At 46.7% G+C, this 23,695-nt stretch overlaps 1 protein-coding gene across 1 annotated transcript in view; it reads left to right on the forward strand.

Annotated features, from left to right (window-relative positions):
* Positions 1-16,321, forward strand: part of SHMT2 (serine hydroxymethyltransferase 2) — a 202,940-nt gene extending 186,619 nt beyond the window's left edge. The window contains exon 12 of the mRNA XM_069653569.1: positions 15,003-16,321. Within this exon, the coding sequence (XP_069509670.1) occupies positions 15,003-15,130 (128 nt within the window). The 3' untranslated portion in view covers positions 15,131-16,321. The remainder of the gene's footprint in view (positions 1-15,002) is intronic.
* Positions 16,322-23,695: the final 7,374 nt, after the last annotated feature.

A 23,695-nucleotide genomic window follows, 5' to 3' on the forward strand; every position in this document is an offset into this window, starting at 1 on the left:
TTGGTTGTCTCCACGGCAGCCAAGTAGAAAGCGGCGGGGGCGGCGGCGTCAACTTCGACATCTCCGCCGGACGGCGAGGGGAAGAAACTGGACGCCATGGGACTGGTCATCTTGTCTGTGGCAACTACCATCAAAGCGGCCAACGCCCTAGCGATTGTGGCCCGCTACGACAGGGAGCTATGGTTTAAGATCGCTCCCCTGCTTGATTTCCTCCCGGACAACAAGAGGGTGGAGGCCCTAGAGATCCTACAGGAGGCAGAGGTGGCGTCGGACCACCGCATAACAGTGGCTATGGACATTGCCCACACCGGCTTCCGCAAGATGGGCAACGGTATTTGCCTTCGCCGGCGCGGTTGGCTCAGGGCAACTGATTTCCGTCAGGACGTGCAGACCAGGGTACTGGACATGCCCTTCAAAGGGACCAACCTGTTTGGCAAGGCAGTGGACGAGTCGCTGCAAGCCATCAAGGCTGCCACAGACGGCTCGTGCCTTAGGCTTTCTTCAGCAACGGCGGCTGCCCTTTCGTGGTTCCGGAGGCAAGCAGGGTGCCTCCAAGGGATTTGGCGGCAGCTCCTCGACGTAGCGCCAGGCGGGTCGCTCCTCATCGCAGGAGGCCTACAGGGGACGCAACAAGCAAGGAGGATCTCGTCATTGCCAAGGAGGCCAGGGCGGCAAGGCCCCCGCCAAGTATGATTGAACCGGCCGTAGTGTCGGGGCCCCCACCTGAGCACCCCGGTGGGAGGCCGGCTAGCGAACTTCGTCAGCGTGTGGGAGTCAATCTCCACTGACCGTTGGGTGCTGGATGCTCTGGCCCGCGGGCACACACTGGAATTTCTAAGAAAGTGTCCCCGTATTCCACCTGTGGCCAGAAAGGAAAATCAGGTTCCACAACTACTACTGGAGTTATGAGCGATGCTAAAGAAGGGAGCCATCAAACTCGTTCCAAAGAGGCTCCGGTGCTCCGGAGTATGCTCGCGGTACTTCCTCGTAAGGAAAAAGACCGGCGGTTGGCGACCCATCCTGGACCTTCATCGTCTAAACAAGTACATCAGGTCCCAGAAGTTCCGGATGCTTACCCTCCAGCATGTGCTGGGACAACTGGAGGAAGGCGACGTCCTATCGTCGCTGGACTTGGAGGACACCTACTTTCACATCCCCATTTTGAAAAAACATCGAAAGTTTCTGCGATTCGTAGTCCAAGGACGGCACTGCCAGTTCAAGGCCCTTCCCTTCGGACTGAAGTCAGCGCCCAGGGTGTTCATCAATTGCCTAGCACCAGTGGGGGCGCGGCTGCGCCTACAGGGGATCCACGTCTACCCATACCTGGATGACTGTCTCATCCGGGCAGAGTCAAGGGAACTCACCGTCGAAAACACAAGGAAGACCGTCCAACTGCTCCAGGATCTAGGATTTTCGATCAACTTCGCAAAATCCCACCTGGTACCGTCGCAAGTCGCCCTGTTCCCGGGAGCCGAGCTTGACACAGTGGCACGACTAGCATCTCCGTCAGAGGAGTGGACGAAGGCCATCCTAGGCAAGGTGCAACGGCTGTCGACCATGGACGTGGCCAAGGTGAGGTCCGTCAAGTCCCTGCTCGGCATGATGTCCTCCTGCATTTACCTTGTGCACCTTTGCAGACTACCGATGCGACCACTGCAGGAGTTCCTCAACGCCTGTTGGATGCAAGCGACGAGCAACTTCGAAGACAGGATCTCACTCAACAAGACCTTTCGACAAGCGATCCGGTGGTGGGGCACCCGCGCACATCTGACGGTGGGTATGGACTTCCAGACCCCGGCCCATCATGAGATGGTGATGACGGACGCCTCCCTGGAGGGATGGGGGCTCATTCCGGAGATCTCCATGCAAGAGGCCTTTGGCTTCGGGAGGAGAAGTCACTACACATCAACGTCCTGGAGCTCCGAGCCGTGTTCTGGGCCTTCAGGTCGTTCCTTCCGTCCCTCAAGGGCAAGGTGGTGAGGATCTTCACCGACAACACCACGACAATGTTTTACATCCGGAAGCAGGGAGGCACCAGATTCCCAGCCCTATCGAAGGAGGCCCAGGATCTGTGGCATTGGGCCTTAGCCCAAGGGATGTTTCTGGTACCCTTCCACCTGGCATGAATAAAAAACACCATTGCCGACGCACTCAGCAGGGAGCTGCGCTCGTGCCACGAGTGGCAACTGCGGCAGGATCAAGTGGACCTCCTCTTCCGACAATGGGGCAATCCCCAGATTGACCTGTTCACGACGGCGGCGAACACCAAGAGCCAGAGGTTCGCCAGCAGGTTCCCTCAGCCGGGGAGTATGGGCGATGCCTTCTCGTTGCCCTGGGACGGCCTGCTCCTGTATGCATTCCCTCCATTGCCGTTGCTACTGCGACTCATCAACCAACTCAAACGGTCCCGGTGCAGGATGATCCTCGTCGCACTGGTGTGACCGAGGCAGATCTGGTTTCCAGACCTTCTGGAAATGTCAGCGTCCCCCCCAGTCAAACTGCCGATGGACGCAGATTTCCTCATCAGAGAAGGAGGCGCAATCCTCCACCACCATCCGGCGTCGCTGAACTTGCAGGCCTGGCTCCTGCCACGCTAGAGTTTGGAGGGTACAATATCCCGGCGGACTGCAAGGAGGTGCTTGCAAAGGCTCGGGTGCCCTCGACTCTCCAGTGTTATGGACACAAATGGAAGAGGTTCTCTGTCTGGTGCCGTGCACAGAAGATTAACCCTCTGTGGATTACGGCCCCTCAGGTGCTGCCGTACCTACTGTCGCTGGCCACGGCGGGGCTGGCGCACGCCTCCATCAAGATCCATCTAGCAGCGATCTCCGGCTATTCCAGAAACCCGGGGCGATCATCTCTCTGATCCCATCGCTTGGTGAAGGAGTTTATGAAGGGACTGTTCTGGTAATTCCCGCTGGTGAAGGCTCTGGCCCCGGCGTGGGAGCTCAACGTGGTGCTGCCAGGCTCATGGGGCCGCCATTCGAGCCGCTGCATTCGGCACCATTGAAGTTCCTGTCGTGGAAAACAGCGTTTCTTGTGGCCATAACCTCCGCACGACGAGTGGAAGAGATCCAGGCCCTCTCCAGTAAACCGCCATACTTGACTTTTCACGATACGAGGGTGGTGCTTAGGACGCACCCCTCCTTCATGCCCAAAGTGCCGTCAGACTTCCATCTCAACGAGCCTTTAGTGTTACCTGTTTTCTTCCCGTCGCCTTCCTCACCTGCCGAGAGGACTTTGCACTCGCTGGATGTAGCTAGAGCGCTGAAGTTCTACGTGGACCGCACGAAGAGTTTTCGCAAGACATCACAGCTGTTTCTGATCTTTGGACCTGTGAACCAAGGGAAAGCCCTCTCGAAGGCTTCCATTTCCAGATGTCTTTCTCCGGCAGCATCATGCACTGTCACCAGTTGGCAAACCGACCGTTGCCTGGCCATCCGAGAGCCCATTCGACCAGAGCGATCGCTGCTACCACGGCGTTCGTATCTGGTTTGCCCCTGCTGGACATCTGCAGGGCTGCTACGTGGAGTTCGATGCACACCTTCACGAGATTCTACTGCATCGACCGGGATTCCGTGGAGGAGTCCAGAGTTGGCCAGGCAGTGCTGTGCAACCTGTTCGCCTGAAGGTGGGCCTGGTGAGGAGGTAAGAGATGCTTAATGTTGAGCCTTGCCACCTCCCGTGGTTGTGCATGTGTGTACTGCTATGTATTCTTATATTCATGAGCATGTGAATCCATGCCAGACCCCATGCTGGAGAAGGAACATGTTAGTTACCTGTAACTGTTGTTCTCCAGCATGGGTCTGGCATGGATTCACATGCATACCCTCCCTCCTACCCCTCTGTGGCTCTTCACTTGGTCCTACTGCCACTTTCCGTGCTAGCAAATCTGAGGATGGCTGCCAGAGGAGGGGCTTAGGTAGAAGGCAGTCATTGGCTGGGGGCAGTATGACCCAGAGACCAGTGATTGGTTACTAGTAGAAAGACAGTTCAGAAACGAAACTGATTTTTTTCTTTACCGAGGATTCCCAGTCTGATGACGGGGAATATTCATGAGCATGTGAATCCTTGCCAGACCCATTCTGGAGAACAACAGTTACAGGTCAGTAACTTGTTCCTTGCTGCTGAGAAAAGAGGCCGGGTCACCCATCATCAGAACTTATTGCCGCAAGAAGTACTGTGATGCATGTTGAGCTATTTCCCAGCGTCTTTGTCCTGCACGCCGTCACTGCTGCCAAACTGCACCGTATTGTTTGATCCAGTCAACGCTGCTCCCCTACTTAACCCAGGCTCTGCATTCAAAGTGCACAGACACCTGGTTCGACTCTGAAAATGCATGAAGTTGAGGTATTTGAATTTGCCCTATCCCCCTAGTCTGCTTCAAAAGATGTCTGACGTTTAAGCCCCCTTCACCATTTATTAATAATTGGCTTTAACATTTTGCTGCTGATATATTTGCCTCTGCACTCCTGTCTACCAACCAATATAGCCTCTTTATTGTAATGTCGACTTTCTCTGTGTTTCTCTTACAAGAGTGGGCCTTTAGTGTTTATACTAGTTCTATGCATGTGTTGTTTAATTAAAAAAACATGCTTTTATAGAACATTTACTGCCCAATCTTTAATTCTGGTAGCACTGTACTGTTTGAATTGCATCTGTAACAACTCGCACCCCTCCTGAAGAGTATAGCTTGCCCATGTTACCAAAAACAGCAAAGGTGGTGTACGAGCTGGGCTTTGCCGGTTTCACTTTAATGGTTGGAATCACTTCTGGTTTAGAAGTAGTGTGGGGCTGAGTAGGTGCTTTAGCCACTACTCATCCCTGTATGCCTGGAGCGCAGTATTCATTTTGTCACACTGTCCCTGCCAGATGACCATACTGCCGTCCAAGGCCTCATGGCAAGTGTGGCAAATTACCCAAAGGTGGATGTGCCCAGTCCCCAGAAGGAAGGTGGTTTTATGCTGACTGAAAAGTTGATGTCTAGCAAGTCAGCATTGCCTGTTTCTATTATGCCTGTGATACAGAAGATGGATTATCAGGTCTGAAGGGCACCTGCGAAGTCGGGTCGCTTGCCATCCTGACAAAGTAGAAGATTCATGTGTTGTTTCCATTGTGTTTTTGCCGTCAGCCATGGCTAGACCCTGTTGTAGCTACTTCTTTGAAGTGAATGTTAAACTCCCTTGCTTGTACCTCCCATGTTGCTTTCACAGAAGGAAGGAGGCAAAAAAAGCTGGATGAGTCCGTGAGAAAAGTGAAGCTAGCCACCCGTGCATCTAGTGCAGTGGCAGTCTTGGCCTGATATAATTGGAACCATTGGCAAAAGGTTGTACTCTTACCTGAAGAGAATTCCTTGGGATGAACAGTAGTCAAATGCTTGGGAAGCAGCCCTGCTTGAAAGCGGCTTCATTTAGACTTAATGTCCTCAGTCTAAGGTTGTGGGTTTGCCATTTGTTAAAAGTACTGGCAGTATGTTGATGGCGTTTGAGGCAGAATCAAAGACTGCATTACTAGCAGGAACTTAATCATCCAGATGGGGACGAGGCCAGTCTTCAACATATCCTGAGGCTTTTTTATCATGCGTCTGTGACCAGTAGCAGTCACAGAGGGGCCAAAGAATGTGGCCCTGATCAGTTTCCTGATAGTATAATGTAGTATACTGTTATATAATGTATTCCGTCTGTCTGATTGACATGGAAAGGCTACTTCAACATGAAGTAATTTCAACAGCCTGACCACTTGTGCCACACACACACCTCAACACAACTCAATGTGTAATGATTTGCCACATTGGCGAGATATGTAAACCAGTAATTCAAAAGTATAATGACTTAAGGACAGCCAACACGTGTTTCGACCCTTTAAAAGGTCTTCCTCAGGGCTCTGACACATGGACATGCAAGTCCACCAGATGTATAAAACATGTTATGTCATGGATAATCAACACAAATAAATACAATTGAATGAATTAAATGAAACAAAAAATCAAAACAAACAAATCAAAACAAACAAATTGAAGCAAAGGAACAGGGAATGGAGGAGAGAAGAAAAACATATGAATTATGGTAATTCAGCACATCTGTGGCGCTTTCAGTTAAATTGTTAATTAAATGTGTACCACACCACACCTCTTCACTTAAAATCACACGTGCACCATTGCTTCTTGTGACCACCACCAAAACGCAATCAGTATGACCTCACTAGGTGACTGTCATTAAATTAGGATACATTCATTGCTATAGTTGCTCGTCAAACAAAACATTTTTTTAATTATATTTACCACTTCCTCTATCTGATCTGGCGTTGGTATCAATAATGCCATCTGGTAGTTAGTGTCCTAGTTACAACGATCTTTGTTAACACAATCGCACCTAGCAAACCGCTCCTCTACAAAGCCTCGTAATCTAATCCAGAATCTATACGGTCCTCTCTGACCACGCTGGTTTTCAAGATAAAATTGCCCATATACCTTTAAAACTATTGTACTTAGATTCCGCTTGTCCCCAATATGCAAGGCCTTTAAATATGCAGTGTAGTTACCCTCCTATAGTTCAACCACAGCTAATAATTCTCTGAAGATAGGAATTGTACAACACTGATACATTTGTCAACCACACAAACACTCTAGCCCATATCCTTAAAGCAAAATAAAATGTGTCCATAATCGTGACTCAGATTATCCCAGGCTTATTAGGTCCCGCACCCAGTTCGGTTGGTTCCACGTGGCAATTGCAGTCGCGTTTTTTAATGCTGCCATTTAAATACACTGTGTGACGTAGGGCGGCTGACGTCACGCAGTATTTAACATAAACGGCGGAAGTAACTAGTAGCACGTTTACCGACGTTAGATGTACACATTATTGTTCCACCTTATAACCTTCATTAAAAGCGGGTGATTGCCTAATAGAACATTGTCCAACTGTTGGTTCAAATACCCTGAACATAAACATACATTGATCCAACTTTCAGCTATAGATATAATTCATGTCTCCTAATTGTACTGTAGCTAACACAAACTAGCCATACAATGCATAGACCTAATCACATGGGCCATAAAGGATAACGGCTCACACACCTTTCAGTCCCACAATGCGACCATGAATTCGCACTACACCACTGATAATGTAATGTCGCACACCATACACACACACACAGATCACCTTACGTAGACACTCCATTTTAAAGCAGTTGGTCGATTCAATTCCTCATCGATGTGGTGTCTCAGTTAAGCACCTCTAAGTTACATCGGATATTCCTATAATTGCACACGTTTGCGACTTCTATCAACACTCCTTACAAAATAAACATTTGCTCGTAAAAAGGTGTCTGACTTTCAACTCCTTACTGTACCGAGTTTCAAGCATAGTGCCTACATCACTTAACAACAAGAACTAAAATGAAAATCTCCCCTTTTCTTTGGCGGTGGTCATAATATTAAAAGCAAAAACACACACAACTTTTAAACATCCGATATCATGAAATTCACCCTCTAACCCTTATGCTTGTCACATCTCATGAGAACCAATTCCATTGGGGGTTGATCCATGAACATGATGCATGTTCCTGTCACTCTGTAGCATACCTAAGATACCAGGGCATTCATACTTTACATACCCCAGGATGGAATAAGTACATTCCCTAAAGCAAAACAAAGAAAAAGAACAAACATAAAACATTGAAACCAAGTCCTATTTATGGATGTTAATTTTAACTATGCCTATAATCCAGTTTTAACGGATGTGTACTCTATGCCCCATGAAACCAAATCACACCATGACCAACCACGAAAAAGACTCCCATCTTGTGATCTGTGTTCAGACCCCTCTGGACAGTTCTGTATTAGCTAATCCTTTTGGTTTCAGTTTCTCGTAGCATTTTCTCCCTGTTCCCTCCTCCGGGATCACTCTGCATCAGTTGAGTCCAATAAATTGAATTGCTGCTTTTTTTTCTGTCAGGTTGGTGACGTTCTTGCCAATCTGACAACGGTAGTCTCGGATCGTCATTCCTTAGTGCACTCAAATGTTCTCTGGCCAGCACTCGAAGCTCTCGAATCGTGCCACCAATGCATACTAACACACAATACTGTTGACCACAAATTCAGATCTGCAGTTAATGAAGTCTTTAATTACAAATTCGTCCTCCATATTCACTTTTTTACTTTCCTTGGCATACTGGCACATGCTACACGTGCCACATATTCTGATGTAACCAACTTTTCTGTGCCCTCAATGGGTTGAGGGAAGAGGGACTGAGTGCAGTTCTCAATGTTAGATATTTTGTGTAAACAAACGTAGGTGCTTCCTTACTCTTTAAGCTCTGGATCAAAAGCCAATAAATGCCAGCGTTACCAAAATAATTTGATGAACGTATGACTCTCAGTGGAGTTTGCGTGATCTTTCTGACAACCATCGAATCTTGAAACGTGTCCTTGGTTTATGTGACTCCTGCCTCTGGGATCCCAAGCCTCTCGTTTTTGCACACGTCATTTCCTCCTCCATTATAGCCTCACTGCCGAAACCTTGCAGTTAACACCTGACGTTCATGTTCATATTCTGACAGTTCGCTACAATTCTTTGGAGCCGGAATGAATTCTCCAGTGGCGATGTAGTTCAACATTACTTGAAGTGCTGTTGAATGTGTGGTATCCAGCTAGTCCAAAAAATATTCTAACCTGCATCCATGTCCTTGCCATAAAAGTTTTTGTCAATGCACTTCTTACAGACTCCTATGCAGTCGGAAAATGGGTTGTTTTGATAAATGATTACCCCTATTGGCCATGACCACATTGCACAGCTTTGCCAAACGCCACACACACGGCTAAACCTTATCTGCAGGTAAAATGTAAGCTATAGAGTCTAAGTTGCCCTTTTCTGCATGTCCATGTCTGGGGGTGCTTCTACAACGTTGTATTGCTTCTGCTTGTTGAATTAAATTGTAAAGTGTTGCAATATCAAAAATTACTCGGTAATCAGTTTCTGCAACACACGACATCCCTGATTGAAAGGAGTGTTTTTTTGATGTTCCCTTTGTGAACCGCTTGTATGTAATGTATTATGACACTAGTTCCCATGCGAAATGGGCCATCGCATGTATCTTGGTAATCTAACTAAGCAAGGGCAACAGTAGACCTTTCTGGTCCTGGTTTTGGACCCACTCGCCTCACATAGAAATACGGCCATCCAGGATGCCGTATGGTACTGCCGGAGAACTACCTTTATCCACTGCACATGCCAGTCTTCCTACAGGCAGGCACAAGGGCTCTCTACATTTGTTCAGGTTTTTGGGAGACACTCTACAGATGGGAGTTGAGCACACTTAAATGACTCCCCTCTTATGGGGGTGGTGAGTGGATGGTAGAGCCTGCAGCCGTCACCTTAGCCCCTTTTATTCAGGAGTGCTCTGGTCTGGGAGCAGAAGGACCCACTTCCACTCATAATGTAGCGGGGTTTTCTCCTATTTTCTAGGCTTCCCTAAGAGCTGGACTCCTGGTCTTCACTCGACATTAACTGGTGATCGAGAACCCAGTATGATTTCTACATCCTCCGCCTTTCACACCTGCAAACCTATACTTCAGGCGCAGTCTCCTTTGCTCCCTCAGAACGTGGGTGTTAAATCCTTGTTGAATGCATTTGAGAGTATTCTGCAGTCTCCAGGAGTGACGCACTTTCAAGGAGCTGGTGGCTCACCTACCCACAGCAGCCCCTGGACTCGGGTGCCTTTCTCCGCTATAGCACAGCCCGCTAGTCAATGTACATAAACTCCTTGCCCATCTGGGGCCAATCTTCTTATTCCTTACCCAGCTCTCTGCACCTCTGCTGGCTGTGCAGTTAGTTACAGAAGAAGACTTACTCCTTTCTAGATGTAATTATGGACAAGAACTTGAACAATCAGTTACCAGAATTTAGTGACCCATTCCCACAACCAGTCTTGGCCCTTTCTTTTCATCAGTAAATGGTAATATCTTCCATTCCCATAGTCTTCTAAAATGTCATATCGATGTGTCCTAATGTTTATAGATTGCCCCAAACGTGCAGTTAACTTTACATAGGTGTGTGTGTGTTCAGCATCCATTTCCCTGAGGAGCCAAAAGTAGCTTGTTTATTAGCTGCTGGTGTCAAGATAACCAGGCCCTTTTAGGCTGCAGCCAGAAACTAAATGGCTCCCAGCTATCCTCAATTTCCATCCCCGTTTTCTTTGGTGAATAATTTGAATGCTGCGTACCAAAATAATGAAACTGTTCCTGCAGTGCCTTTTATGAGTGTCCTGTGTGGTAACCGCAAAGTCTTGCCCTAAAATTGGTTGTTTGGTTTAGCAAACAACATTTTCTCCACCTCTTTTGATGTTGGGGAAGAAGCATTTCAATCCCTCAGCCCTTTGTTCCATGTGCGAGATCTTCACTGATTTTTGGTTGTCTTCCTTTTTTTGGTTCTCCCTCCATCTTGGTATTCTGAGAATTTAAAAAGCAAGGAATCTGTGCAGATGTGTAGCAGTCAATTTTACCCCCGCTTTTATCTCGTCATTGTATTTGAGGGCTCGGAAAAGGAGTACGTTGCCAACCTTTAACGCTAGTTCTCCAGCATTGGTATCTTTCATCGATTCACATGTTCCAACCTCCTTCCCAGTAAAGGCTTTACCAGGCTAAAACAACAAGTTGCACTAGACGCCTGGTTAGAATCTGAAGATGTCCTCTGAGGGTGCAGCTCAGTACATGATGGCCCATTGGAGGAGACCTAAAACGCCCATAACGAGGTGGGTAGACTGCAAAACGCACCCGTTTTTATTTCTTTACTGTGAAAGTAGGAAATGTGTAACTGACCATTCCCAGACTGACTGGTAATATTCAAAGCATGTGAATCTGACATATGCCAATGCTAGAGAACTGGAGTTACAGATGAGCAACTTCCTCCGTGCTACTAACTGCAACGGGTTTCAGTTCTCCAAATGCTTCCTGCACAAGCTAAAAGAGCAAAGTCAGCATAGCCATTCTGGTGGTCTTGTTGGCCCTCCTTCACAACATCCCCATGTTCCATCCCCACAAGCGTATATCCTGCTCCAACTTATCTAGCCTTTGAGAAAAAGTTAAGGAACCGGGTGTGGTGGTAGGTGACAGGTGACCCCCTATGTGTAGGGGCAAAGACTGAGCACGAGGAGCGGAAGCATGCATCGCCTCCATTACTTAAACTTGGGAGACACTGAGCTTTTGCAGATGCTGTCCACGCCTTCATCCCTGGATGGAGGGAAAAAGGGACTTTGAGAACCAGAATCACCATGAAGGTCATTTTCTGGTATTTAAGCACCAAGAGAATTTGGTTTGCAAAGAGCACTTCTAAACGGTTTATTTGACCGCGAGTCTGGTTTTTCATTTTTGTTGGCATTAACCCCTGCATTGTAATGCACCTGCTACACGTGTCCCTCAAGCACACTACACCGTGATTGCTTTTGAAAGATGTCCTGTCTAGGTGCAGGGAGAAATCGGAGCCGTCTGTGGCCACATTGTCAATGGTGTTTGTGATTTATTTGTCCCCGTCTGCTATAAATATGTGGGTACTACTTGAGAAAGCCCATGATTTATTAGTGTGCTCATAGGTAGGTATTTGTGTTTTGGAGGTTGGTGGGCATGCTTAGAATGCGGCTCTTGCCCAGGTAATCCATCCAGGACTGCAGGGACGCCTCCCTGGCCTCTGCTGCTATTATGCATGCGTTGGGCCTTACTCTTGTAAAGTTCACCTCATTTGTAGAGGCCTTTGGCTGTGATGAATCACTTGACCTATTGTCATCTTTCACTGGAACTCTCCGGCAATGTATTTATGGTTTATAGTAATTGCTTCGAATTAAAAAGCATCAAATGCATTTTTCTTAATGGGGGTGGGGGGTTCTCCCCAGACCCATGTTTTTTAACCTTTTAAAACCCGTTATAATTTAAATAAAGTACCTTTAAAAAAAATGCATTCGATGCTTTTTTTCGATGCATTTTTTTTTATGGCAAGGCTTTCGATGCTTTTTAATTCAATGCAATGACTAGATGGCGTATTTCTGCTTCTTCAACAGTTACCTGCATGTTTCATGGTGCAGGGGCCTGTCTTGCTAGACTGTGCAATTTTAGCCTGGACAAAGTCAATAGTGTTGATTTTGTATAGACGTAGTGCTGTAATTTGCCAGACATTCGCCCATTACCTAGACGCCCTCGGGCCTTAGTTTTGCGCTTTACAATTGTTGTAATAATAATACTAATTACATTGCAAGCTGGAGGAGGGTATGGGGGGAACAAACCATGGGATGCTCAGGCTGTTCTTTCTCTTCTGCCTCTACCATGTACACGAACGACAGCAGTCGGCAGTTGTTGGCTGTGACAGTAGTTGGCCAAAACTAAATAAGAGGGAAAGGTCCAAAATCAAGATGCTGAAAGACTCCTCTCGGCCAAATTGTTTACAGTGCCGTACGCGTTGTCATGGCCTCCTCTTCGTACTAGTCTCATTTGTATTCTATCCAGGTCCATTCCCTCCTTGGCTTCTCTGTGAGGACACTGGTTTTCGGGGGTTATTGGAGGAATGTCCGTTTTCCATTTTAGTTTTTGAAGAGCATATGCTGCTGGCGGTGCAGAGGGAGAGCCAGGTCCATCTTGGATACTGGCGATAGATGCCGTTATTCAGTCCAAGATACCATTCCCGTGCACCCCCTCGTCCCTCCCCGCTGTGTATTTTCCCACAGTTTCCGCAGGCCTTTCTGTCTATGACGAGCCCCTTTTTAACGTGTTTCATAACGCAGCCGCCCCACTGCTTTTGTTGGACTGTGTCCCTTCTGCATTCAGGGCATAAAACTGAAGAAAGAACAGCTCTTCATGTGTGGCCATTTTGCTTTTTTCATGCTCCCAGTTGTTTTTAAAAGCCTCAGTTTTGCTATTCTTTCACGCCAAGCTCACTGCACGAGTGCCCAGCAAGGTGCGCCCCAACAGATAGGCTTACTTGTGTCCGTCACATTGATATGGGGGGGGGGGGGGTGGGCTAAATGATCAAGGGAGAAAGGAAAGGTAGGCGCATAGCTACACAAGCTACCGACACAGCATTCTGCTACACCCTTCCCGACTTTCGCCCTTTATTTGTCCTCTTTCCTCTCCTTCCTCAGCACTTTGAGGCCCTCAGTTGTGTAAAGCTTTAGACAAGTGCCCAACAAAAATTCTTTCCAGCTCTGTCTTATTGTCTCAGGCATGGTACACTAGGGCAACACAAATCCTCCAAGTCTTCAAGAGGCCCGCAGACGTGTGCATCCTGCAAGTAACTTATAAACTGCTTTAAGACTAGAAAACGTGGTTTTGTTTTTCTTTAACCGCTTCCTTTCTCAACCATATATCCCAACAGTGCCGAATCCCCCCTAAACAGGAGCGGGGGCAGGTGCAGTGGGGGAGAAGGGGGATGCAGTGTCTGGATAAACTGATCTGGCGTGTGGGGGGAGGGGCAATTACCTCCCTCATGAGGGGCGGGGGTTGGGTGAATAAGAGAGCCTCCGACATGATCCCATTCACGGCGCTTAACATTGTTTTCATTCAGACAGTTCAGAAATCTGCCAAGCGACTGGCGTCCTCTTGCTTTGTTGGCGCCGTGAGGGAATATGTACACGAGGGAACTATGTACACCAAGCAGCCCATCGTGAAACATTAACCACGGCTCCCAAGGCAACATACATTAACCAAGGACTCCATTTGTGGAAACCACGGAACTTCACATCCAGGAACTCAGGGATCAAAACAACAAAGAAAAAGCCCTTACTGTGCAAATAACACTAAGGGAAACTAATACTAAGTAAAATATTATTGGATAAATAAGTGCTAAAAACTTACCACAAGACAATAAGAAAGACTTCAAGGACCTAAACAATGCCCTCACCGTGCAAATAACACTAAGGGCAACCAAACCTTCAAACTTCATTTGATCCTCACCTCACCTCACCTCATCTCTCCCTTCTGTGAATTGAACATTAGGGCTTATGATCAAGCTTTTATTTCCTAATATGATTTTAATTTCTCCTTTGATTGGGCTACCAATAAATACTGCAACTGACGAACCCACATGCTTCTGTTTGTCATATATACTTTTTTGACCAATCCTAGTCTAAAGGCGCTATAAGGTAATATATATTCTTCTCCTTCAGTTCTTTGCATCCATTGGGCAACCTCAATGGCATTATTACCTTGCAGCCACAGACACCCCAGCTCATAAGAACTATAGCCAATATTAATGAGCTCGCTGTAAAGATTGCGTTCAGGTTGCAATCCTCATTTCAGTGTTGGCACAGTGACTTTCCTTTGGCATCGGTACCCCCAGCCTCTGCCTGGCTGCGTTCAGTTCTGCGCCCATTGTCTTCCCTTCGAGAAGCTGAAAAGGTGTGACCAGCTCTTTCCAGCACTTTGCTTTGCCGTTCAGCGCCCACCAGAAGGGACCTGTGGCGAGGTAGAATTGCATACCATTATTGCCAGCGCCTGCTTTAAATGGGGTTCCCCGGAAATGGGGTTATTGGCACGTCAGGTGACAACATGTATTCCCGCGTCTGACTTGCCAGCCTTCCATCTAATGCCACAGGGAACGTTACTCACGAAGGGAAATCCGACTACGGTTTTATTCTGCTCTTGCTTTCCATGGATTCATTGTCACGCCCCCCAAAAATCGAGAGGTCTTCAAAACAAGGTTTCATTTTTTTCGACTTCCGATCACATGCCAAACCGCTTACTTTACCCGCCTTGAATGTCCGAGGTCTGTTATCATGGGTGGCACTGTGTATGCCCAGTGTCAACGCGCCGCTGAAACGTCCACCTGCAGGCTCACCACCCGTCAGACACGATGTGTGTGTGCGCTCGTGTCCCCTCCGAATTGTACTGGACGCTCTCACAACGTGGGGGGCTATTCTTTAAATGTGGCTTGCTCTTTGTACATTGATGAAGGTGATGGGAGGGCTTTTGTGTGTTGCTGCTTTCTTTGTTCCTAATGACTTGCTTTTTCTCTATTCCGCAGCTAAACTCCAAGACTTCAAAAGCTTCCTGCTGGAAGACGCGAGCACTACGCGAAAGATTGCGGACCTGCGAGAGCGCGTGGAGACGTTTGCCCGTGCTTTCCCCATGCCAGGTTTTGAGGAGCGTTAAAGCAGGCTGGATTGAAGGGTGACGATGGGCGGGAACGATCGGAAACTGCCCAGTTAACGGCTAAACTCATGACAAAAAAAAAATCATGGTAGAGACTTAAAGAAGCAAAGAAAAATAGAGCAATGGGGACCTCATTTAACGCTGACACGGGCAGGTTGTGTATGGGACAGCAAGTGCAGAAAGCTCGACGCAAAATGGAGGGTTTTGACAGAGAACGACATGGGGACGGGATAGGACTTGTTCTGCTCTGGACAATGAACATTTGACAGGGTGGTTCTAAGACAATTTTTGTTCATTTTTAACAATTTCTCATTGTAATCTGGACAGTTAATACAGCGGACAGTGGGCTTATTGACCAGTGCAAATATTCTGTCCTCTACAGCTGCGCTGGTCTTCATTTTGTTGACTGTGTGCTGGCCTCCTATAGTATCTGGGGGAAATGTTTGCGACTGCTGCTAACCCTAACATTGCATTGCAAACTCAAAATGATCACTGGGTAGATATTGTAAACGTCGGGGCAGCGTGCGCTGAAGTGGGTACGCATGCCCTCCTCAATGGGAGGACTGAATCCACCCACAGGTGAGACTGCCGACCAGAACTACTCTAAACGGATTACCCCTCGTAGAGTAAAGCGATCTGCCCACCTGCCGTCCGTTCCCAGTCTATAGGTCTAGCAATATGGGATTCATTGCTGCCATACAAAGCGACCTGCGCCACAAGCCAAGGACGCATTGGCTTCGTGCTTAAGGGTGTTGGGGATTGAAATATTGAATAACTCATTGGCATGCATTGAAGTGGGCAGGGGATTGTGTTGGAACCACAGCAGAAGGGGGGTGTGCCAGGCCAGGGCAGGGAAGGAAGTGGGCAAGACCTAGCAGAACTTGGCTTGGACGTTCTAGACAGAAGATTCTCGAACTTGACGCAAAAGGATTATGGCCATTTAACTATAAAAATGATTTAGGTGCCAGCATTCCATCTGTTTTCTGAGCTCGTCATCGGCAAAGGGACTCCATCAGAGGAACACATCCCGGGCAGTGCACTGTCCAAACTCCTCACAGCACCTCTCCTAACTTATTTCAAGACAGTCGCCATTTTGCACAATGAAACCTGATTTAAGTTTTGAGTCTGTCTTGTAGGATTTTTAATGTGTTGCTTTATTAAACAAAATCATGGATTTCTGCTATCAAACAATACGTGCTTGGCTTGTGTCCTTTTCTGTATTTTGAACTGACATTTGCAGAACTGCGTGCTTTTCTGTTTACGATTACGGATGAAATAGGCGGATTAAATACCCCTCGCCTGAATTCCGAGATGTTCCTGCAACTGTGCATTCAGGCCACCCTAACAAGTAGTAGGTTAGGACGTGATCTTACTTGTGTAACGTGATCTATATTGTGCAGTCAGGGTCTGGTTGGGTTCAGCAGGCAAATATTGGGAAACCTAGCCTGCCATTAAGCTTTCCCTGAGCTGTTTGCCCTGAAACATTCACCCTTTACATGCGATGCAGCAGTTTTAGCAAAGTTGTGCCACAAGAAAGTCTTCTGGTTCGTGACAGGGAACCCAGATATATTCTTCAAATCCAAGTGTAATTGCACCCAAAACTATTTCTTTTATGCGCCACAAATTGACTGTTTCATTGTTGGCGTGTTACAAAACTACTATAAATCTGTTATCTACCCCCCACAAAACCCTAAAAGTTGTTAAAGCCATATGTTGTGGAGAGTTCCTGACCTAGCTATATAAGTATAAGGTCACCCCCACTTGCTTACCGAAAAGCTGTTATTATTCCTACGTGTATTGGCCAACTCCAAAACCTTTGCAGCAGTGGATGCCACTTCTGCCAAGTTCCATACTGTGATACAGGACTTTATCTTAGAATGCAAAGTGGAAAAATAAATATCTATAATTATAGGGCCTCAGTCGGTGCCCTATAGTTAAGGTAAGTGGTACTCCCAGAGGAATCTGCGCCCCACTTTCCATGAATTTTCCGATAGACAAACTAGGTCCGTTTTTTTTTTTAATTTTTTTTTTTTACCCGGACCACACAGTCCAAACCGCTGGATGGATTTGGACCAGGTCCAAAACAACTTGGGCACACCGCGTTCAATGGAGACCTTTTTGTGGTTTGTAGTTATTCAATGCAGTAGTTTTTTTAAATATGTGATGACGCAGTGGGTGCCCCCTTCTCCAAAATAGATAGCTATATCTCGGGTAAATTGCCAAAACTGGGTGTTTAAAGAAATGAAACGGCCGACTTCTTGATTTTCTCTCGATGTGAGAGAGAGCCGAGGATATTGGTTAATGAAATGCTGGGAAAAAAAGTGTGTGTGTGGTGAAGGGATGGTTAGAGGGCACCAAGAGAAATTTTGGAGTTGGAGGGGGGGCTACGGAATGAGTTTGCAACAAAGCTTTTCTGTAATCTCGGCTATATCCTCGAATAGCCGACATCAGAAACCAAACTGTGTCACTGAAACAGTGTGTGTTGTGAAGGGAGAGGGCAGGGGAGGTGAGGAGGCCATCTCAGGAGGGGGGGGGCAAGAAAGCATTTATTTAAGCCTTTTTTCCAATATCTGTAGCTACAAAAACTACAGATAAGCGCATCTATCTGTAGTCCATACATAACATGACTACAGCTATCAGACGGTATCAGTAGTTCTGTACCCGCGGCTATAGAATTATTATTTTTTTTAAATGGATTTTTTTTTTTTTTTTTTACAGCTACAGTGACGTCGAGGGTGAAAAATCCCATGTCACCCCTCCATGCAGTAACTGGGACTGCCCCTACTTAGCTTCAAAGTGAGGAAGGGGCCAGACCATGCTGCCTAATAAGAGTCCGAGTTACAAAACCACTTGGAGCAACATGGCCTGAGGGGGCCGGCCCTTTCCTTGCTTTGAAGCTAATCAGTTATGGTCCCGATTACTGCATTGATGGGTGACAATCCACAGTCCTGGATGTCGTGTTTTCTTAGTTTTTAATATCTCATAACACTAGGAAACGCACAACATTTGCATTATTTTTTTTAGACCATGCTACTGTCAGTCCTTGAAAGCTTTGTACACACAACATTTATTTTGTTTTTGCTGAATTGCATTCTGGTATTGTAGTCTCCCAGTCAAGATCGAGGGGAGGGGGATACTGCCATAATTGTACACTTTTTGCCCACCATACTTTTATAAGGGTTTATATATTTTAGTGACCCTATGGTATGTGTGCATTTTGACATCTTTATAAAGCAGATTATTTTTTAAAGCCAGACATGGGTGTGAGAAGGGGAAATGATAGGGCAAGTAAGTCATGAGGTTTGCCCATGTTATGGCAAGAGTTTTCAATCCTGGACACTGGTGCAGTTATTTTCTGCCGATTGTGGCTACTTTTCAGGGCACAAGTAAAGGACACGTGGGTGGACACAGTAATATTTATTTCATGAGGTAGGCGAGCACGCTCAGGTATTTGGCTAAGAGTATTTTACACAGGCTTCCATGTTTCCTCTGCAGACGCTTATCCACAAACCACAAGCACTTGTTTTGTATTGGTATTTTGTTTAACAGGGAATATTTCATTACAGATTGCAGGGTTTAAAAAGAGAGCACCTTTTATACTTTGCCAGCATCATTATTTGAACATTTCCTGTTATTGTTCAGGTGTTAAAGTCCGGTTCTATTTTGTCTTGCCCACTTTATTCTAAGGGGAATGTCAATTGAACTACATTTGTATATTTCACTTTAAGATATATGTTCACTTACTGCGCGTATATTCATGAGTACCATCTTTTGATTTTTGCTATGGGGGCAAAAGTACCTGGGCATATGTTACTCTTGCAGCCAGTGATTTTGTTTTTTTAACCTTATCTGTGGTGCTTAAATTCGGTTAGTTGCGGTTGTGCGATGTATCACAACAGTCACCAAGAGACCAGCCATAAAGAAAGGGGCTTGTATAATGCTGCTTAACCAGTGTATGATCCTCAGCAAATAATTTAATCTCACTGTGCATTGCCTAAAACATTGTGAGTTCACAAAGCCTGCAATCTCTTATACCGAACAATACCACTGGCGAAACAGGTTAAAATCAGTTTGTGATTGAGAACCTCTTTCAGTGATGGGTAGCAAGTATTTTAAAATAGTGGGCGTGCCCACCAGCCATGGCTAGTTGTCTGGTATTGTTTCAAAATGGACAGTGGGCACGACTGTAGGCTGCGCCCAGTCTGGTAGTGTTCTAAAATATACAGTGGGCATGGCCGTAGGCCGTGGCCACTGGACATATGTGGGAAAAACCTATGGAATTACAATCCTTGGAATTCAAGGACAAAACTTTAGTTGCACAAACGTCAAGGTGAGAACTTAATGCAACAAAAACCCTGAAATTAAGCTAAAGCCTCCTGTTGCCAGCCTATGACCACATTGGTGACATCACTGCTGACATCACTAATTACATCATGTATGACATACGCAAAGGTCAATGTGTTAAATTGGATGCTACTTATTTTATTTTTCGTATTTGTAGAGCGCGCTACAGCCCAAAGGCATAGAGGCGTTTTTACAAGAAATTGTATGTATGCTTCATTCAGGGTTACATTGGAAGCGGTAAAGAGTAGGTTTTTTGGCTACAGATACAGTGTTCATCACAAAGATGGTTATAGCAATGAAAAAAACAGTAAGAAGCAAGTTTCATAATTAGCATATATTACATTCTTGGGAGAAGTCCATGCTCCATGGTGCTGACATCAGGCCACAATACAGCGAGATGTGAGAGTGGGAGCAGGTAAAGAGTCATACAGTTGCACAAATGACCTCGTTTTAATGGCTTTGCGGAAGGCTAGATGGGAGTCAATCATCCTAAGGTGTGTGGGAAGAGCGTACCAATGTGAAGCGGCCTTGGTGGGGAAACTGGTGCCGCCTGCACACACTCTCCGGGTCTTGGGAGTGGAGATCAAGTTAGTGTAGGCCTTTCTGGTGGGCCGGGAAGAAGTAGACTTAGCTATTCTTTGCACCAGGTAAGGGGGTGCTAAATCATGGAGCCATTTAGGCCTATTTAAAGATTACTTTTACTTTGTACAGTATGTTTTATTTTAAGATGTTAATCACTTACAAAAGACAAATAGACATCTGTGTACATGTTTTCAAGCAAATGTTGAATTTTAAAACTTAATGTGTCTTATATACATATATATACACGTTTAATAACTTTTTTTTCAATATCCATGTAAGGAAATATTAAACTATATCCAAATACATAGTTGTTTCTTGTTTTAAAGCACTTCTCATGTCATTTAGATAATGATACGTGTACAAATGTATCTTACAATAAAATAGTTGAGTATTTAGATATGTTTATTTTTAAAAATAGAACATAATTAAGGTGCAACCTGTCTTTCTATTTATTTCCACAATTTCTTTTTGTAAATGTGTATATACATATTATATTATAATGAACATGTCTTAGATAGATTTGGCACACACAAGCACATTCTAAGCAGTGTACTATTTAAAATTCAGATATCCAATTTTACCAAGGTGCTACAAAGGAATGCTTCCCAAGTAGTGATATGATGTATGTGTAGCTGTTTACCGTTTTAAACAAGGTACTCGTTGTTATGAACTATTCTAAAATGATAATATCACATATGTACAAACGTAAGGGTGGTCTGAATATGGGCAGATGCCTAGAGTGATCTTATGTTAATGTTAAAGGATATTTGTACTGTGCACTATCACCACCGGAATGGTCCCCTGGCGCTCTGGCGGCTCTGAAAAAGGGAAGGGCGTGGGTGAGTTAGTGGGATTAAGCTGGAAAAGTGCAAGAGAGCAGTGATGTGATGTTGGCAGCCTCCACCTGGTTAACTCTGTTGGCTGGGCTTGAGGCGTTTTCCGGTCAGTAGTTGTTGTGTGCTGTTGTGCGAGTCTGTGTTGTGTGGTTTGTTTTGTTGTTGCAGTGTAGTGAAGTTTGTGCAGATTGGTGTGTTATAGGCTTGGAGTTGTTTGGTTAGAGTTTGAGAGGTGTATGCAGAGGGTTGAAATTGTTAGTGGATTGGTTAATTGGCATTGCTGTCTGGAAACGAGGCACTAAACTTCCATATTCTCTCCAGGTGGGCCCTGTAAGCATCTCTGTGCCTCCATCCAGATCTGGGACTGGCCGACACTTAGTCCCTTCCGCACATGATGCCCACTCACATTCATAACCTTGTCCAATTTCATCCCTGGCCACCTCCGTGAAACCTGTCTGTATGCGGGGCAAGCAGGTGTGAGTCCACCGAAATCTGGCCCAGATAGCATTCCCAATGCATGCAGTCGCGGCATCGGTCAGCCAACGCTACTCAATCCATATGTGGCAGTGGTCGGCATTCATCATCTTATCCAGCTGCTCATGCAGGCTACCGCTCACAGCCCCTTCGAAGCGTGGTACATACCAACACTTGCAATTACATCCAGGTGCGGTACTTGCCATCATTCACAACTGCGCCCTGGCTCGGCCCATGCCAATGTCCACAATTTAGTTCAAGTGTGGAAACTGCTAACATTCACACAACTCTATTCAAATATGATACCTGGTAGTGATTATGGAGCGGGTGAGGTTGTTGGCTAGGGTTACTAATTTCTGTCCTCATGGGGTGTCGCTTGTGTCCTATTCGACCTAGCATTGTCTCTTGTTATAGTAGGATTTTCCCTTAGACGGTTCTTGATGTTGTCAGTCATCCTAAATTCTGTCATCCTGTTCTTTCTGTTTGCTGTTTGATTGTTTAGTTTTTTCAATTTGAATCTGTGATGTTGAAGAGCCAGGTTTTTAGTAGTTTTCTGAATTGTAGGTGGTATTTGCTTTTTCTTATTTCTTTCGGGATGTTGTTCCAGGTTTTTGCGGCTAGGTGGGAGAAGGAGGATCCCCCCTAACCTTTTCTGAAGGTATGGTTTTTGTTCTAGGCGGATTTTGTTGCTTGATCTGATGCGTCTTGTTGGCATGTAGATTATTTTCTTTTGTAGGAATTCAGCTCCCTGTCCGCTGATTGCCTTGTGTGTTATGCACATTGTTTTGAAGGTGATGCAATGTTGTACTGGGATCAAATGCAGTGTTTAGTTCTGGAGTGATGTGGTCTCTTCTGGATAGTTTGAGGAGGAGTCTGGCTGCTGTATTTTGGATGTGTTGTAGTTTCTTCAGAAGGTATTCTGGCTTCCCAAGATAGAGAGTGTTTGTCAAGTGGATTCTTGACATGGTGAGGGCGACGATTGTCAGTGTTTTGTGGGAGAAGGAGTGGAAAGGTTAAGATTCTTCTTGTGTGAAGGAGGAAGAAGCATTTCGAGGGGATTGGGTCCTCCGACGTATTACATATCTATGACATGTAATCCCCACAGCTGTGCTGCTTTGGAAAATCTTTGGCGTCCTGCGTCTATACGCCGCCCTCGAGGACATCCTCCGACGGCCGACGTCACTGGATGTTATAAGTAGGACGCACGACGTCCATAGCCTCAGTTCCCTTTTTTCCACGAACGTGTTCGCTTCGGAGATCTCGGGGCGCCTCGACTCTTTGGAGTTTCTGTTCTTTCTCGGTTCTTCGAACCTGTTCGTATTGTGAAGTATATTCGTCGTGAAGATGTCTACCTCGTCTTCCACCCCGCGTCCAGGCTTTAAGAAGTGCGGGGACTGAGGGTCCAAGATGTCGGTGACGGACTCGCCCAACGCCTGCCTCTGGTGCCTCGGGGAGGCCCATGACACGGATGACTGTGTCGGCCTCCAGTCGCTCACGTCCAAAGCCTTGCGGGAGCGCAAGAAGAAGAAGAAGAAGAAGTTGTTGGTAGGTAAGGTGTCCAAGCCATGGAAGTCGAGGTCTGTGGGGCTTTCGACGGACGATTCGAGGGGCGACTCTCCGCATCGTCGTCGGAAGTCCAGTGGGTCTCGGTCCCGGAGTCGGTCCCGCCACTCCTTTGCCTCTTCGAGGCACTCCCGGAAGCGCCGTCATCGGTCGCCTTCCCCATCCTCATCCGAGGACTCTGCCCGTCGGCAGGTCGCTTATCCCACCAAGCATGCGACGCCAGAGGAATGGGCTTCCTTTGGGAAGAAAATGTTAGTAATTCTCGAATCGCAGGGCACCGGTCCGTCCGCGCCTCCGAGTGGGGTCGGTCGTGATCGGTCGAGACACCGCTCGCACGCCTTCGGGCTCGGGTGGTCGGCACGATTCATGGGAGAGGTCCCACTCGAACAAGGGGAATCATTCTCGTCATGCCCGGTCCAGGTCCCGGTCCTCTATGCGCTCGAGACCGTGTGAACCTGTGGTGTCTTCAAGGAAGACGTTGACGCCAAGGTCGTCGACACTCTTTCGAGGCCCCGCCTCCGAAGAAGTCGTCGGCGCCCAGGCTGTTGAAGGACACGCGCGGGGCTCCGGCATCGAGGCCTGTGTTGACGCCATCAATGCTGTCGGAGCCGCGTTCGGCGTCAACGCCGATTCACTTGATGCCCTCAACGCCTTTCGAGGCTGTGTCGACGGGGGTACGCCGGGGCTCGGCGGAACCCCCTAAAAAGGCTCTAGCCAAGGTTAAGCATTGCTTTGGTTCACATTCTGTGCCTTCTTACCGTCATCT

This window comes from Ambystoma mexicanum, chromosome 3q, assembly GCF_040938575.1.
Source record: "Ambystoma mexicanum isolate Mex_15411 chromosome 3q, UKY_AmexF1_1, whole genome shotgun sequence".
Classification (NCBI taxonomy): Eukaryota; Metazoa; Chordata; class Amphibia; order Caudata; family Ambystomatidae; genus Ambystoma; species Ambystoma mexicanum.